This window comes from Quercus lobata, chromosome 5 (genome assembly GCF_001633185.2).
Source record: "Quercus lobata isolate SW786 chromosome 5, ValleyOak3.0 Primary Assembly, whole genome shotgun sequence".
Classification (NCBI taxonomy): Eukaryota; Viridiplantae; Streptophyta; class Magnoliopsida; order Fagales; family Fagaceae; genus Quercus; species Quercus lobata.
The window spans coordinates 69,018,184-69,032,917 of NC_044908.1; the positions used below are offsets into that span (position 1 = coordinate 69,018,184).

Consider the following 14,734-nt stretch of genomic DNA (forward strand, 5'->3'; position numbering starts at 1 on the left):
ATGTGTTTGGAATTGACTTAGATGATAATAATATATTTTATATGAAATACTATAATTACATTTTTAAATTTATATTATATGATGAACATTAATTTTTATGTAAAGAGCATGGGGAGTTTTATTATTTTAAGTGTTATGTGATATGAGAGGCTTACCCAAATGTTACCTATTGCACACTGATCTGTCAGAGTTCAGGGAATTGGGGAAGACATGCCAAGCAACATGCTTTCCTTTATCAACTTTAAACTACTGGAGCTTTACTGAACATACTTCTTGGCCCTCCAAACCACAACTCCCAAAATTCCCCTGATGAGACTCATGAGCTTAGATCATGAGCAAAAAATGAGATGATGTGCTATGAGCTTGAACCATGGACTTTGATACTTTTTTTTTGTGTAAATATGGGCTCTTTTAGGATTTAGAAGAGATTTTTTCAAAATCCATAATAATGTTGATGTGGTGCGGGTTGCCAATGAAATGAAGCCATGTGGTGTGAAAATTTTGTCCTCAATAGTGTCTTTGTCTGATAATAAAGAGTTATTATCAGGAACGGACGTCGTAGGTTGAAACTCTCTAAAAAAAAAAATGTATAACCAAAAACTAATTGGTGTCTTGGTTTGATAATAAAGAGCTACTAGTCGGTAACCCGTGCGATGCACGGGAAATGTATTGAGTACAATATATAATTTAATCTTTGTTTATTTTACTACAACACCAAAATTGAATTTGTAAAATAAAATCATATAGTTAAAACATTTGTTAACAGCTATACGTTTCAGACATTTATTAAACTATATTATTATTATTATTATTATTATTATCAACTTAACAGTATTTTAATATATGATACCAACATGCTTCAAGAAAATGTCCAACACTGAAAACAATTTCGAAAACAAACTCAACTAAACAGTTTGATGAATAAATATATTACAATCTATAATATAAGCCAAGAAATAAACTTTGAAACCAATATGAACAAAATCCACGTCAAAGAAAACCATTTCGATCATTAAGAATATGACTCACTAAAGTCATGAAAAACACAGGATTCATTACCAAAAAAAAGCATCTTTAGTCTTTATAGATTTTGCCTAAGTACCCAGATACGATGACACATACTCACACAAAAAGAGACATAAACACGGACAATTAAAGAAAAAAATAAGAAAAACAAAAGAGACGTAAACACGGACAATTAAAGAAAAAATATAGGAAAAAAAAGTTAGGAATAGAAATATAAGATAAAGATGGGTTACCCTCAAAAAGAATAATCCATGGATATTCATTGAAATTTTCTAGATAATTTCTGATAATAGAAAAAATAAAACCCAAAAGTTATAATGTTAAAACTTCCAAAAGGCCAAAAAAAAAAAATTTTAAAAAAATCAGAAGATTCAAAACTTCAAAAGTATTGAAATAAAACTATATATATATATATATATATATATATAAAATTACGCAATAGAGAAATACAATAGAAAGAAGGGAATCCATGATTATAGTTTTTCCACTTATGTATTGGACTCCTCTCCTTCTTCGGTCAATGCATCAAGGTTAAGGTTATTTGATTTGTTCAATAAAAATTTGAAGATTTAATTAAAAGATTCAGGCCCAGCAATTAAATAAACAAAACAACAATTGACAAACTTATAAGAAAAAGCAACAAATCTATAATTTTTATTGAACAAATCAAATAACCCTAACCTTGATGCATTGACCGATGCATTGACCGAAGAAGGAGAGGAGTCCAATACATAAGTGGAATATGTGAATTGTGAAGCATGAGCCGCCCTCAAAAAAATTCTTGAAGAAAAATAAGTTTTAAGGAGAAAATTGTGTTGCGGCAAAAATAAGTTTTTGGGGCTTAGGTTTTCTACGCAAGCAATTCTTAAATAGGAGAGAGTAGATGCAGTGGGAGAGTGTCCTTATTTGGTTAGAAGTCTAATTTGCATTGGAAAAGGAAAACAGTGATGAGGTGGAAAATTTAATTTAATTTAAATATTGTGATGACGTGGAAAATTGTGAGAGTTTCAAAAGTTTCGGTTTTATATATATATATATATATATATAGATTATCAGGAGCAGACGCCATAGGTTGAAACTCTCTAAAAAAAAAATGTATAACATGTGTTAGCGACTGGTTCTTGTTAGATGAGAGGGATTCACTTACAATTTCATGTGCTTTTTAACCCAAAAAAAAAAAAAAAAAAATTTAGAAACCAAATTAACAAGTCTATTATTCATCTTGCAGAAAGACTATAAATGTCTAGACTAATAAAAGTATATATAATTTTATATACTTTTTTTTAGAAGAATATAATTTTATATACCTAGACTATCAAAACAATAACTTTTTTTTTAAATAAAAAACAATAACTTATATAGTTATAGACAATTCGAAATTTTTTTAAGATAGATCTATGTCTTTTAAGATATGATATCTATTTTATTTATATATTTTCAAAAAATTTAATCTCTACCATTCCTTCTTAAATTTAAATAAAAAGTTACTTATGAGATTTATTTTTTTATGTTTTCAAGGGAGCATGAATCCTCTTTCTCTCAACTATCGAATTAAAAGTAAAAATTATTTTCATTTATTTATATTAAAAAAGCACTTTTGTAGAGGATTTAAGGGGAAATTTAATTTAATTTTAAATAGCTGCGTTAATTTCGGGCTTGCCATAATCTTCTTATTGAATATTGACCAAAAACAGAAAAAGTCCTAAAAAATCCGAAACGTTTCGAGAGCTTCATTAGCATATACGAATGAATCCCACAAAATAAGCTCGAAAAATTAGCTGTCAATACCTCATTAGCCCAAATCGCTGACTAAACGGTTACAAAGGTCCGCTAAACACAAACACAAACACAAACACAGAAGTCGAAAAATGCACATTGCTCGGTCTCCGACAACAAAAGGCCACTCTCAGAGGTTTTTTTTTTTTTTTTTAATTATTATTTTTATTCAAATCCCAAATTTTGTATCACACAATTCATTCATTTCAAACCGAATCCATTTATTTATTTTGATCAATTGTTGAGAAGGAAAAAAAAAAAAAAGCAGTCTTTTTCATTGTTATTGTTTTTGAATCTGATTGATGTGTTTATATGGTTTAGAGAGCGAATCAGAACATGGGTATTTATTTTTTTGGATAAAAAGAACATGGGTGTTTGTTGAGTCATAGGTTGGTTCTGTTGGTTTTGTCACGAATTGCTTGTTTTATTGTGTGTGGTGGTTTGGTTTTATATTGATTTGTATAATATATGACATTAACAAATAACAACTTTGTTCGTTAAGGGTGTTGTTGTTGTTGCTGGTTGTGTCTCTGTTTGATGTTTATCTAAGAATGTTCATGTTGAAATTTGTAGTTTTGCTTATAATATGGTTAAGGTCAATTGAGATGTTGTGTTTTGGGGTTGTAGAATTTTTTTTTTTTTTTGGGATTATTGTATTTGTGTTATTGGGTTGTATTTTTTACCATGTTGGTTTTGGATTCATTGAATTTGTTGGGGTTCTGAGAAAATGAGGAAACAAGGAAATTGGTTTTTTTTTTTTTTTTTTGGGTGGTTTATAGAATAATGAGGTGAATGTGTGGCAAGTTTGTTGATGTTTTGAGTGTTGAGAGCAGATTTGAATGAGGATGGAAGAGGAATCAGGGAGGTCGGAGCTGCGGAGAATGCAAAGGGAGCAAGAAAGAGAAAGGCGGCGTATACGGGACAGGCAAAGAAGACAGTCTATGACTGTTGAGCAGAGAGAAAAACATCTTGCTAGGCGTCGTAGAAACTATCAATTAAGAAGGCTAAGAGCTGAAAATGTGAGGTTGGGTTCTCAAACCGGAGAAAGAAGTGTTGTGTCTAGAAATGAAACCATCACAGTCAATGAACATCAAGCAGTAATTTCTGTTTCAGGACCTAGTGACCAGTGTAATACTGTTCCTCATGTTGAAATCAATCAAGGCCAAGAAAAACTAATTGTGGAATGCACAAAGGCTGAGGGTGAGTATTTCATATATTATGAGCTCTTGATTAGTCCTTAGAAAGATACATAAGGAGAGCTTTTGCATGAAAATGATTATGTATTTACAGTGAATTTGCTGCTTCTATAGGTTTGGAAGCTCTAGCCCACAAATCCGCTCATTTCCAAAGAACGTTACGTCTAAGTCACGTAAGACATCTTGCACGAACGTTGAATCATTCTGTGGGTGAGCTTACAGGCAATCGCCAAGTCATTGCTGCAGTTGTAAACAAGGGGGACGTTACTAGCAACTGTAAGTTGTTTAAGTTCACATTTGATACATCTAGAGTGTATAAATTTTGTGTACTGACAATTTATTGTTAAGTACTGTTTTAGAAGTTTTCTAAGCGTAATGTGATACTGTTGCTATGTTACCGTGATTAATGTGGTCACAAAAGAACTTAATCTAAATGCAGTTTCTTTTCCATATGATAGGTTCTCCAGTTGGAGATTCTGATTCCGGTAGATCACTGCAAAGTTTACGCTTAAATCGTGTTAAGCGTCTTGCTCGCACAGTAAACAATTCAGCAAATTCTGTTATGAAAGAGGCTACTGGTCAAAGTGACCAAAGTGGTGCAGAAGGTATAGAATAACTTATGTAAGTTATTTATCAGTTGCACAACTGTATTGCACTCTCCTTTATTTTTTCAGCAAAACTTTTGTCTACTATATTAATCTGTTTCTAAGCATGGTCAATTTTATCCAGTTCAACTGAAACTGCCATGGGGAGGAGACACAGCTGGTAATTAATGATGGCCTGAAACTTGTATGAACTGTTCATTTTAAAGGTATGAAGACACATGAACTTGCTGGGATCCTAATGGCTGTTTGATATACTTAAACCATTGCATGGAGGATTTCAATAAGTTTTTGGTATCACATTTCAGGATGAACATCTGTCTTGGCTATTGAAGAGAGGGGACCTTTTACTTGGCCACATGCAAAAAATGAAGTTTGCTTAGCTCTTCTGAACAGGTTCTGGATTGAAGATATGTAAGTTAATAAACTATTGTCAGTTTTTTTTTTTTGGCTGTCATGTCTGCTGATTACCGTCCATGTAAATTGCTTTTAATACAATGAGATGGCATCTTATCCCTACTATTTGGTGCAGTTGTAGAATATGGAATATTTTTTTTGTATATTACCTGACATTGTCTGCTGTCCTTTCATTCAATTTGGTTTAGACTTTTTTACAATTTCGTTGCATTAAATAGATTGTTTACTAATTCTAATGGAAGATAAAAATTTCTTTTGTAAGCCTTTTCTACTCTTTGAATGGTCTTAAAAATGGATTCAACTAGTGTACATTTTGAAACTTAAAACACATAATTAGTTCCCCTAATGAAATAAAGGAACGGTCAAGGTTCCAGGGTAATGTTTGATCAGGTTCATGGAAACCTGTGAAGACATGGATAAATGGTCATATTGTTTAAAACTTTAAATTGAAGGCATGGGAAGCACGGGCAAAGAGAAGAATGTAGGTTGAATTGATGGAAGGGAAATGACATTATATGAATTGTCAGAAATATGTAGCCTTCAAATTAGCATAACAGTGACATGGTCCTTGTCTGGCAACTTTTGAGTCATGGAGAGTTACGGCGATCTTTTCCCCTCCTAAGTTCCCCTACCCTCCCCCTTCCCTGCTGCCCACCCTCCCTGCTCTTGGGGTGGGGGCAAAAAGTATGATATTAACTGGTAAATCAGAAATACTGCATAGCATCATCATTCATACCATGCATCCAGTGATACTTGGTGAATGGTTTTTTCAGTGACTACTAGTTGTTTACCTATTTAATAGTTAGTCTTTTCTTATATAGTAGATAATGTCACTTGTTGATTTTGAATTGGATTGTGGCAAGTTATTCCAAAACCCTTTATATATGAGTAATTGGCTCAGATATCATATTAATTATACATGAGATCTCAGAAATTTACTTGCACTCATATTTAGCTTGAAGGTGCATGCCAGGCTCACATTTCACACATGGATGATGCATATTAGCCCATAGCTTTTCTGGATTTTTTTTTTTTTTTTTTTGGTTCAACAGTTACACTTATCATCATGTATCAGCAACTCTTGCTCTAGGCTGAGTGATTGTTCATCTTTTTGGTTATTTCGTAGTGTTGCAGGATGGAGAAAACGAAAAGGAATTGCTTTACGGGCCAGGGCATAGATAAATTGTTGGACAGGGCTGCATGATGTTAGAATAACAGGACCATAGAAATAATCAGAGACTGAAGCTTGATTCTTCCACCTCAGCTGGGTGAATTGTATTGATGCCTTTTTGCAAATCCTAGGAACTTTGGGTGCATTGACTGCACTTATCTATTTATACGCAAATATTTAATTTGATTTTTTGGGATGATTCTTGCTGCTTGTTATTTTGCTGTTGAGTATTTCAATGGCATACTCAAGTTTATTACATCTTTCTGTGTGTTATTTTTCTACATTTTACACAGAATTCAAACAATTATGGACCGTGTCAGTGTATATAAGTAATATATTGTTGAAGAGAGATGATCTCCCTATTGTTAATAAATACTGAATATCTTAGCAAACAACAGCCAAACCCAGTAAGCTGAATCAACTAACCTTTCCATTTTTCCAATATACTTTATTAATTTGCTGACCGTTTCGCTTATGAACGGTTTGGGATGGGTTTAAACCACCTGTTTGAATCGTCCTTCCAACTACTAGGCGAATTGGTGACACTGTTATTGTTGGGATCTTTATTCATCTCAAGTAATTCTATGTCTTTTGAATATATGAATGAATAAAGGGAAAATTTTAGCTTTAAACTGGTTTAGATCCATTTATCTTTTAAGGGAAAAACTCTTTTACACATTGTGTTTTACACACGGTGTGTTTTCAATTTTATAATTGAAAACATGGGGTTAAAGGAAGTCAATTTCGTATTGCACTGGTCATACTAACTACCAGTACTTTTCTAAAATGTATAAAAAAAATATCAGGATGTATTATAACGAGAATATTTCAAATATTTATTCTTCAAAGATCATTTCAGATATTTCAGTCAATATTGACATTTTGGCCAGTAAAAGAGAATATTTCAGATATTTTGTCCAATATTGACGTTTCGGCCGGTATAATAAAAAAATGTTATTTAAGGTAATAAATTGGTTAATTTATTTAGGCTAAATTTTAGGTTTATAAAACATGTGGATTTTAAATTTTGAGAAGTGTTATACTTATGTTCACAACATTTTTTTACAACACTTTCGCAACAAATTTAGGTAGTAAGTTGTTACTGACTCTAATTTGAACCCATCACTAAAATTAATTTTTTGCCCACTAGTAATAGCTAGTACCAACTCGCTACTTAGAATTTATTGTGAAAATGTTGTGCCAGTTGTGAACATAATATTTCTCTTAATTTTTTTTTGTTGATAAATATAAAATTAATAAATCCATACTTAACTAAATAAATAGAGGCAAACCCAAAATGGTACACCTGTATCAAATAGGTATTGAAATATTTTGTTTACTTGGCCAAATCAAAACTGTATTTCATGGCGAAATCGAAACTGCATTTGATGCGAAATTGACTACATTGGTTTAACTATATAATGAGATATGAAAATTTGACTATATAAAACACACAAATGGATGTGGCAATTAACATAATAAATAAATAAAATGTCTAAATTACTATACATATATACATATTAGTTTGTAAAAGTTATTTAAAAACTTAAATAATAATATTTTACATTACCAAAAGAAAGAAGATTGATATTAAAAGACTACTACTAAAAAAAATAATACAGAAATAAAATAAATACTATTTAATTCATATTTAAATATTATTATTTGATTTATTTATTTTTTTAAATTGAGGTTTAGGCGGTGGGTGATACTAAGTAATCGTAGTTGGACTCTAATGCTAGGAGTTGTGTTCATCTATTCATATAAACACATTAGTTTGTAAAAGTTATTTAAAAACTTAAATAATAATATTTTACATTACTAAAAGAAAGAAGATTCATATTAAAACTACTAAAAAAATATATAATACAGAAATAAAATAAATACTATGGGGCCAGAGAATTCGTAGCCCAGACCCACTCTACATTAGGGCCCAAGGCCTAAGCCGAGGAGAGCTATTGCCGAGGACGCATAATGAAAGCCTAAAAAAAGGCTCAAGGATATGGCTAAGGACGATCATATGCTCAGCACCTCACAAAACGACTGAAGAAAATGACAAACTCAGTATAGGGGCAGGACAAAGGAGAAAGCTGCCAACATCGTAGTACAGAATCCTGCATCTGATAGGCCCATACTCCAAACCATGCTATTTAACTTTTCCAACCACCCCCAACCACTCGAGATATGGATTGACAGGACAGATCTGTACCTCAGAAAGTAGAACTTACACGAGGACGCTAAAAGGGAAGTGAACTCTAGTATAAAAAGGAAAGAGAGCGAAAGGGAAAGGGATCCCTAGAGAGAGGAGAAAATCCTACAAAAGGGAGAAAGGGAAGGATACTGTGTTCCTCGGACGTAGTCCGAGGACTTAAATCCTACAAATCACAATAATGGAAGGCTGAGCTAGTCAAGCCAAGTCCACACATATATAAGCTTCTATAAAAACCCACTACTAAACCGCTGACTTGTGACCAAGATTCTGCCTTTCAAGCCCACTCTCTACAAATCATATTGTTAGAGCCCTTTACGTACGAACCCAATGTCATTCTTGGGTCGTTTAATAATTGTGTCCCTACAAATACTATTTGATTTATATTTAAATTTTATTATTTGATTTATATTTAAATTTTATTATTTGATTTTTTTTTTTTTTTTTTTAAATTGAGGTTTAGGCGGTGTGTGATACTAAGTAATCGTAGTTGGACTCTAATGCTTGGAGTTGTATACATCTATTTAAACTAGGAAGTCGAAAAAACCTAGTTATATAAATAATAATAATATTTTATTGAACCCGGATTACTATAAATACTTACATGAAAGTACGTACCCCCGACTCAAATTATTTTCGAGAGCCACCGACTCAAATTGTTCCATGGAGTCTCGTATCAATTTTAATGAAAAACCACCAGCACCAACGCCCAACACCACCACCAACTCAGGGGATAGTGTTACTTCCAACGTTGAAAGCTTTGCTTTTAATTTTGCAAACCTTCGAATTGCTACTTCTTCTTCTTCTAGTCCTGCCTTGAATCAAACCCAACAGATTCATCATACTAATGGAACAGCGCCACCAACGCTCAACACCAACTCAGGGGATAGTGTTAGTTCCAAAGTTAGAAGCCTTCCTTTTAATTATGCAAACCTTCGAATTGCTACTTCTTCTTCTTCTACCTCTAGTCCTGCGTTGAATCAAACCCAACAGATTCATCATACTAATGCAAATTATGAAACTGGGCTCCAACATATTCCTCTTTCTCCCTTTGCGTTGTATCCACAAAGACAAAGTATATGGTCATCGCCGGACAATTGGCTTGGAGGTATTGATATGCGTCTTTACTTGTGTTTATATATGTATGCATGTGTTTATTTGTATCAATTTTTAGTATATATATTTTGGCGGCTCCAGGGTTTTGTTTAAAAAACTTAAATTATTATACAAAATTTCATAAAAGAACTCATATATTGACAAAGAAAAAACTCACACACAAATACATTAAGTAATCGTTACATAATGATCTCATCATCAATGAGAGTTACGTGTTAATAATAATGCGAGCTACATCTCTTTCAAATTATATTATTAAATTATTAATGAGAATTAATGCAAGCTACATCTCTTTAAAATTATATTATTAAATTATTAAGGGGATAGTAGCCTAATATATTGTTGAGGAGGTAAAAGTTTAATTTTGTTGGGTCTAAAATAATTTAGGACGGTCACAAATTTTATTTTAAGGTTAAAAAAATAATAAATTTCTTAAAATTTATATAGAATTTTTATTTATTTAAACACATATATCCTTTAGATTTTTTAGGGTACTCTACTAATAGATTTTTTTAAATCCTAATCACTCTTTTATAATTTAAGAGTTTAGATTTTGTCATGTTAGCATTCTACTAACAATACTATTAAAATAATAAAATATTGTTACAAACAAAATAATTAAAATTATTGTTAATGGAATGCTGATATGGCAAAATCTAGACCATTAAATCATAAAAAAATGGTTAAAATTTAAAGAAATTTATTTGGTAGAGTATCCTAGAAAATCTAAAAGATTTGAATCCGTATATGTTTGGAGTTTTCGAAGAGAGTAGAATTTACATTTTAATTTTTTTTGAATTAATATTTGGTTATTTTTGTAGGAAATTATTTGTGTAATGGATATTACCCTAACCATCAAGAAAACTCTCCCTCAAGTGCAAATCCTGGTTTTGAGGGCGCATCCACAAGTAATTGGGCCAACCAAAATGACCTTGGTAGATATCATGCAGCTAGTGTGTTACAAGGAAGGGGAGATAGTGTAATGAATGCAAATTTGAACTTGCTCGGTGGTGGAAGGAGTCAAAATTCTTCGTTTGATTATCCACGTGAAGTAATTGAAAGTAATAGAACCAATGCAGACTGTGGTTACTGCCAAAACTTCAGGGCTTCTGGTTGTTTGAGGAATCAACAAAGCTTTGGTGGTGTTGGATACCAAGGTGGTGGCATGTTGCACTCATTACAAGGTAATGATATTGTTACTTGGGCGAACACCCAAGAAGGTTCACAGTTTTTACAGGAAATCTTGGCTTCAAATAACCAAGAGATTATAAATAATTTATTTGATGGGGTTATTGATTCTTTATCAAAGCTGATGATTTCCAAACATGGATACTATTTCTTTGGTAAGCTTGTTGAGTCTGTCAATGACCATCAGTTGCAGCAAATTGTAGTAAACATAATAACTCTGCAACCTGCTGGTGAATCGCTTACTAGATTATCATCAAATTTACACGGGTAATATACCTTCTAACACTCTTTTTTTTTTTTTTTTTCATTATAAACTATTTATGTTTTATGCTTCTAATTTTACTAGATTGATTAGATTGGTGATTGAATTTTCATGTGCAGATCAAAATCACTTCAAAAGCTTATCAAAGTGCTTGTTGAAAAACCACTCTTGATTTCTGAGGTGATATCAGCTTTATCTGGGGAATTCTTAAAATTGATGAAATATCGAACAGGATCTTTGGTTCTTATAAAATGTTTGGAGGTTGCTAATGCTCAAAGTGAGGTAATTCCATTAGTATATGTTGAATTAATTCTTTAGACTTCTTACATTCCTTGTTCATTACATAGTGATAAATTCGTAACATAACACTTTAAAAAAAAAAAAAAAATTCAATATAACACCTCTTTTAGTAGTTCTAGAGATCCAAAAACATGAAATCATATACATTGATTATTTATATTTTTCCATGATTCTATTTGAAGTACGGGATAATTTGTTGTCCTTAATACTTTACCATTGTCAATATTCTTTTGAGGTTTATTTAGTTTGGACTTTGGAGTTATATGTTTAGAATAGTTAGTAATGAAGCCATAATTTAGAATATTTTCTATCGTTATTTGGCAACGATTAATTTGAATTATCTCTTCTGGTTCAGTTACTGTACGACGCAGCCATAAACAACTTGTGCGAGCTAGCCAAAGATGAAGAAGGATGCATATCCTTAAACAAGTTCATCACAAGTAGCAGAGGGTCAGGCAGAGAACAACTCCTACATGCAATTGCAGAAAGCTCATTATACCTCTCTCAAGATCCCTCAGGGTACCAATTTCTTTTAACATCTTATTTTGTGCATGGTTTAACTTAATTTTTTTTTCCCCAAGTGTGCTTTAATTTGTTTATTTTTTTATTTTTTTCATATGCAATTGTTTAATTAATGGGTTGTTTCTTTTGTTCCTTTAGGAACTATGTTTTGCAACATGTCCTAGGACTCGATGATCCTCAAGTCACTAACATAATATGCTTACGTCTGAAAGGTCACTATGCACACCTCTCTTCACAGAAAGGTGGCAGTTATGTGGTAGAAAAATGCTTGAACTCTGTCGGGATGAATTATGTGATTGAGGACTTTCTAAGCTACAACAGGCTCTGTCAACTTGCTCGGGATCAATATGGTAACTATGTGATCCAAGCAGCATTGAAAGCCACTAAGGTAAACATTTTGAACTATATAGCTATGGACATTTCAGATATTATGCACACTAGGAATATATTCCTATTCTTCACTGCTGATGAATAGCATTGATTTTGCTATCTTCAAGGGCAAGTGATCTTTTATAGGTAAAAATTAAAGTATATTTTGGTTATTGGTTATCATAAAGACTGAAAACATTTGCACGTATTTCAAATGCAATTTTTATTAACCTTTAGCATGCCATGAGTAAACATAAGCTTCCTGAATATTGGTATTTAATTTCTAATTTACCTTCTAAATTTCCAATTGTTCCATTTTTGTCTTCCAGCGTGTAAACAGCCTATATCATGAACGACTTCTAATGATCCTGCAAGGGAATATGGCTACTCTCCAGTCTGGATATGGAAGAAATGTGTACAGTTTGATTGTCAAAGGGGTTCCACTTGATTGAGCATGATCATAACTCAGAATGAACCAACCTTCAGTGTGAAGAAAAAGTGTTATTTGTGTCCTTGTTAATGCTTTGTTAGTTTGTTTGTTTAGCATATATGGGTACAGCCTGTGTACTCTTTTGTAGTTACCTAGAGAGACATACGTTAACAAAACCCTTAAGGTTTATAAAATTTGAAAATCTCACTTTCCGTAGGTTAATTGAAAGTGGGTATATTGTAGGTTCTTTTTTTGTCTCTCATGAAATTTAGCTTGTTTTTAGGTCTGCATGATTTATGTAAACTCTAATGTTGTTATGTCTTTTTTGTTAGGGGTTTTATTTTATATATTAAATTTGTCTACAATTCTAGCATGGATCTGTTATAAGCATTTTCACTCTACGAGCATGCCTAACTCAAAATTGTTGCCCTTATCTATTTTGTAGAATTGTACAAGATATTTAGTTAATGGACTTTTATAAGTTTGTATTATACTAGCGATGTAAACTATGAATTTTCCTCGACTCATATAAAGGATAGCCTTATGATGTAACTAATTCAATTGAACAATATATTTCCTTTGCTATTCTTTCAATCTTTGATTGACAACACAAAAAGGAAAGAAGAGAAATTTAAAGAAACACACAATCAACTCTTTTATTGCTTTCACCATTTTTATTGGATGGTAATTTATTCTGTCACACTTGTTATTGAACATTGTCAATACACATCATACACTTCACATTTTAAATATGGATATCACATGTGAAATTATGAATGCTTTTTGTACAAAATGGACATTAATAAGTATGACTAAACAATAACCATTACTCACCATTACCCGACAGAAAATGACTACCTGAACATATGTGTTTGGTCATATCTATTACTGTGTCTGTGTATCACATGTTGTTCCTGTGGTCAATTTTTGTCAAATAAAAATGACAAGTCTAACAGAAAAGTTAATTTTGTTACTATAAATACTACAAGGGTTTAGAAAATCAATTTTGTAGCACATAGGATGTACTAGATAAATGAACCGTACCTCGAGGTCGAGGATCTCCTTCTTCAAGTTGATTAAAGCCTTCGCTTTTGCATTTGACCACCCTTTTTCGTGTGTGAAAGTTTGATCTTTGAAAATTGTTGACTTTAACTCCCACAAAAACAAAATTTCCCCCCACCTTGGCAATTGTTAAATAGGCTTATAGGCATGTTTGAGTGAGGGTTTTGGTTTTCTTGTAAATAAGGAATGTTCCTTTTTTTTACTTTACTTTTCTTTTCTTTTCTTTTTTGTTTTTTGGTACTAACTCTTGTAATCAACAAGTCCGACAAGTATTGAAAATTATAAATAAATAAAAAAGAATAAATAGCCATTATTATTATTTTATCATCTATTAATTGTACTACAAGAACATTTGTCTATAGTTTGTAATATTAGTAGATACTATTTTGTAGGCAAAGACACGTATTGTCCATAAAAATTCTTTCGTATCTTTTAGTTTGTCCTTTTTTTCTTTTTCAAAAAAAAAAAGTTTTTTTTTTCTTCATTAAAAGATATATAGGTGATGACCAATAAAAAAGGGCAAGGCTACAGCTTAAATAATTCATCTCCCAAAATAGGTTTTTTTTTTTTTTTTTTTTTTGGGTTGTTGGATAGGAAACATACATTTTAACTTGCTCTTCCTTAATTTTCATTTATTGTGCAACTACAGAATTGGCTTCTTTGACTTTCCCGCATTTCTCATAATTATTCAACAAAGAATAATAAGATTTTTTTTGGTAGAATGAATAATAATAAGAATTTTGTAAGATTAATGGATCATCTTTTATTTTTGTACCATTTCGCTATCACGCGGTATGATTTATGACAAGACATTATGTGCATATTACAAATCAAAGACTTTTTTTTTTTTTTACAAATCAAAAACTTAGTTGATTTTATCATGTATTACGATATTTCATAATCAAAAAGACAAGGGCCTCTCTAAAGACAATTACTTCTTCTTTCATTTGAATCAACAACCTATATATCTATGACCTTTGTTCAAAATGGAAAAGCAAGGCATTAATATAAAATTCATCAAATCTAAATAAGGTTGCGTTTGTATCTTGGATTTGGATTTAAATCAATTGGTTTTAAATATTTTGATT

At 31.6% G+C, this 14,734-nt stretch overlaps 2 protein-coding genes across 3 annotated transcripts; both read left to right on the plus strand.

The window, feature by feature from the left end:
- The first annotated feature begins 2,860 nt into the window (after window positions 1-2,860).
- LOC115992158 lies at window positions 2,861-6,348 on the plus strand. Of its 2 annotated transcripts, XM_031116235.1 has the most exons (7): window positions 2,861-2,938; window positions 3,636-4,002; window positions 4,113-4,274; window positions 4,457-4,603; window positions 4,728-4,809; window positions 4,909-5,014; window positions 6,144-6,348. In XM_031116235.1, exons 2-5 carry the CDS (start codon window positions 3,642-3,644, stop codon window positions 4,769-4,771), a joined length of 714 nt encoding a protein of 237 aa, XP_030972095.1. In that variant the 5' UTR covers window positions 2,861-2,938; window positions 3,636-3,641; the 3' UTR covers window positions 4,772-4,809; window positions 4,909-5,014; window positions 6,144-6,348. The 2 variants fall into 2 exon arrangements, with proteins under 2 accessions (XP_030972095.1, XP_030972097.1); XM_031116237.1 differs by lacking the exon at window positions 6,144-6,348 and having other exon boundaries at window positions 2,865-2,938; window positions 4,457-4,619; window positions 4,909-4,918.
- A 2,712-nt stretch (window positions 6,349-9,060) lies between these two features.
- LOC115991017 (pumilio homolog 12-like) lies at window positions 9,061-12,606 on the plus strand. The gene is made up of 6 exons (XM_031114773.1): window positions 9,061-9,505; window positions 10,335-10,968; window positions 11,083-11,245; window positions 11,619-11,782; window positions 11,924-12,173; window positions 12,484-12,606. Exons 1-6 carry the CDS (start codon window positions 9,061-9,063, stop codon window positions 12,604-12,606), a joined length of 1,779 nt encoding a protein of 592 aa, XP_030970633.1.
- The last annotated feature ends 2,128 nt before the right edge of the window (window positions 12,607-14,734 follow it).

Coding starts and splice junctions, on each gene's coding strand:
- LOC115991017 (XM_031114773.1), top strand. CDS start 9,061: ATGGAGTCTCGTATCAATTTTAATGAAAAACCACCAGCACCAACGCCC. Junction 11,246..11,618: donor TTGCTAATGCTCAAAGTGAG/GTAATTCCATTA, acceptor CTTCTGGTTCAG/TTACTGTACGACGCAGCCAT. Junction 11,783..11,923: donor CTCTCTCAAGATCCCTCAGG/GTACCAATTTCT, acceptor TTGTTCCTTTAG/GAACTATGTTTTGCAACATG.
- LOC115992158 (XM_031116235.1), top strand. CDS start 3,642: ATGAGGATGGAAGAGGAATCAGGGAGGTCGGAGCTGCGGAGAATGCAA. Junction 4,275..4,456: donor GGGGGACGTTACTAGCAACT/GTAAGTTGTTTA, acceptor TCCATATGATAG/GTTCTCCAGTTGGAGATTCT. Junction 4,604..4,727: donor TGACCAAAGTGGTGCAGAAG/GTATAGAATAAC, acceptor AATTTTATCCAG/TTCAACTGAAACTGCCATGG.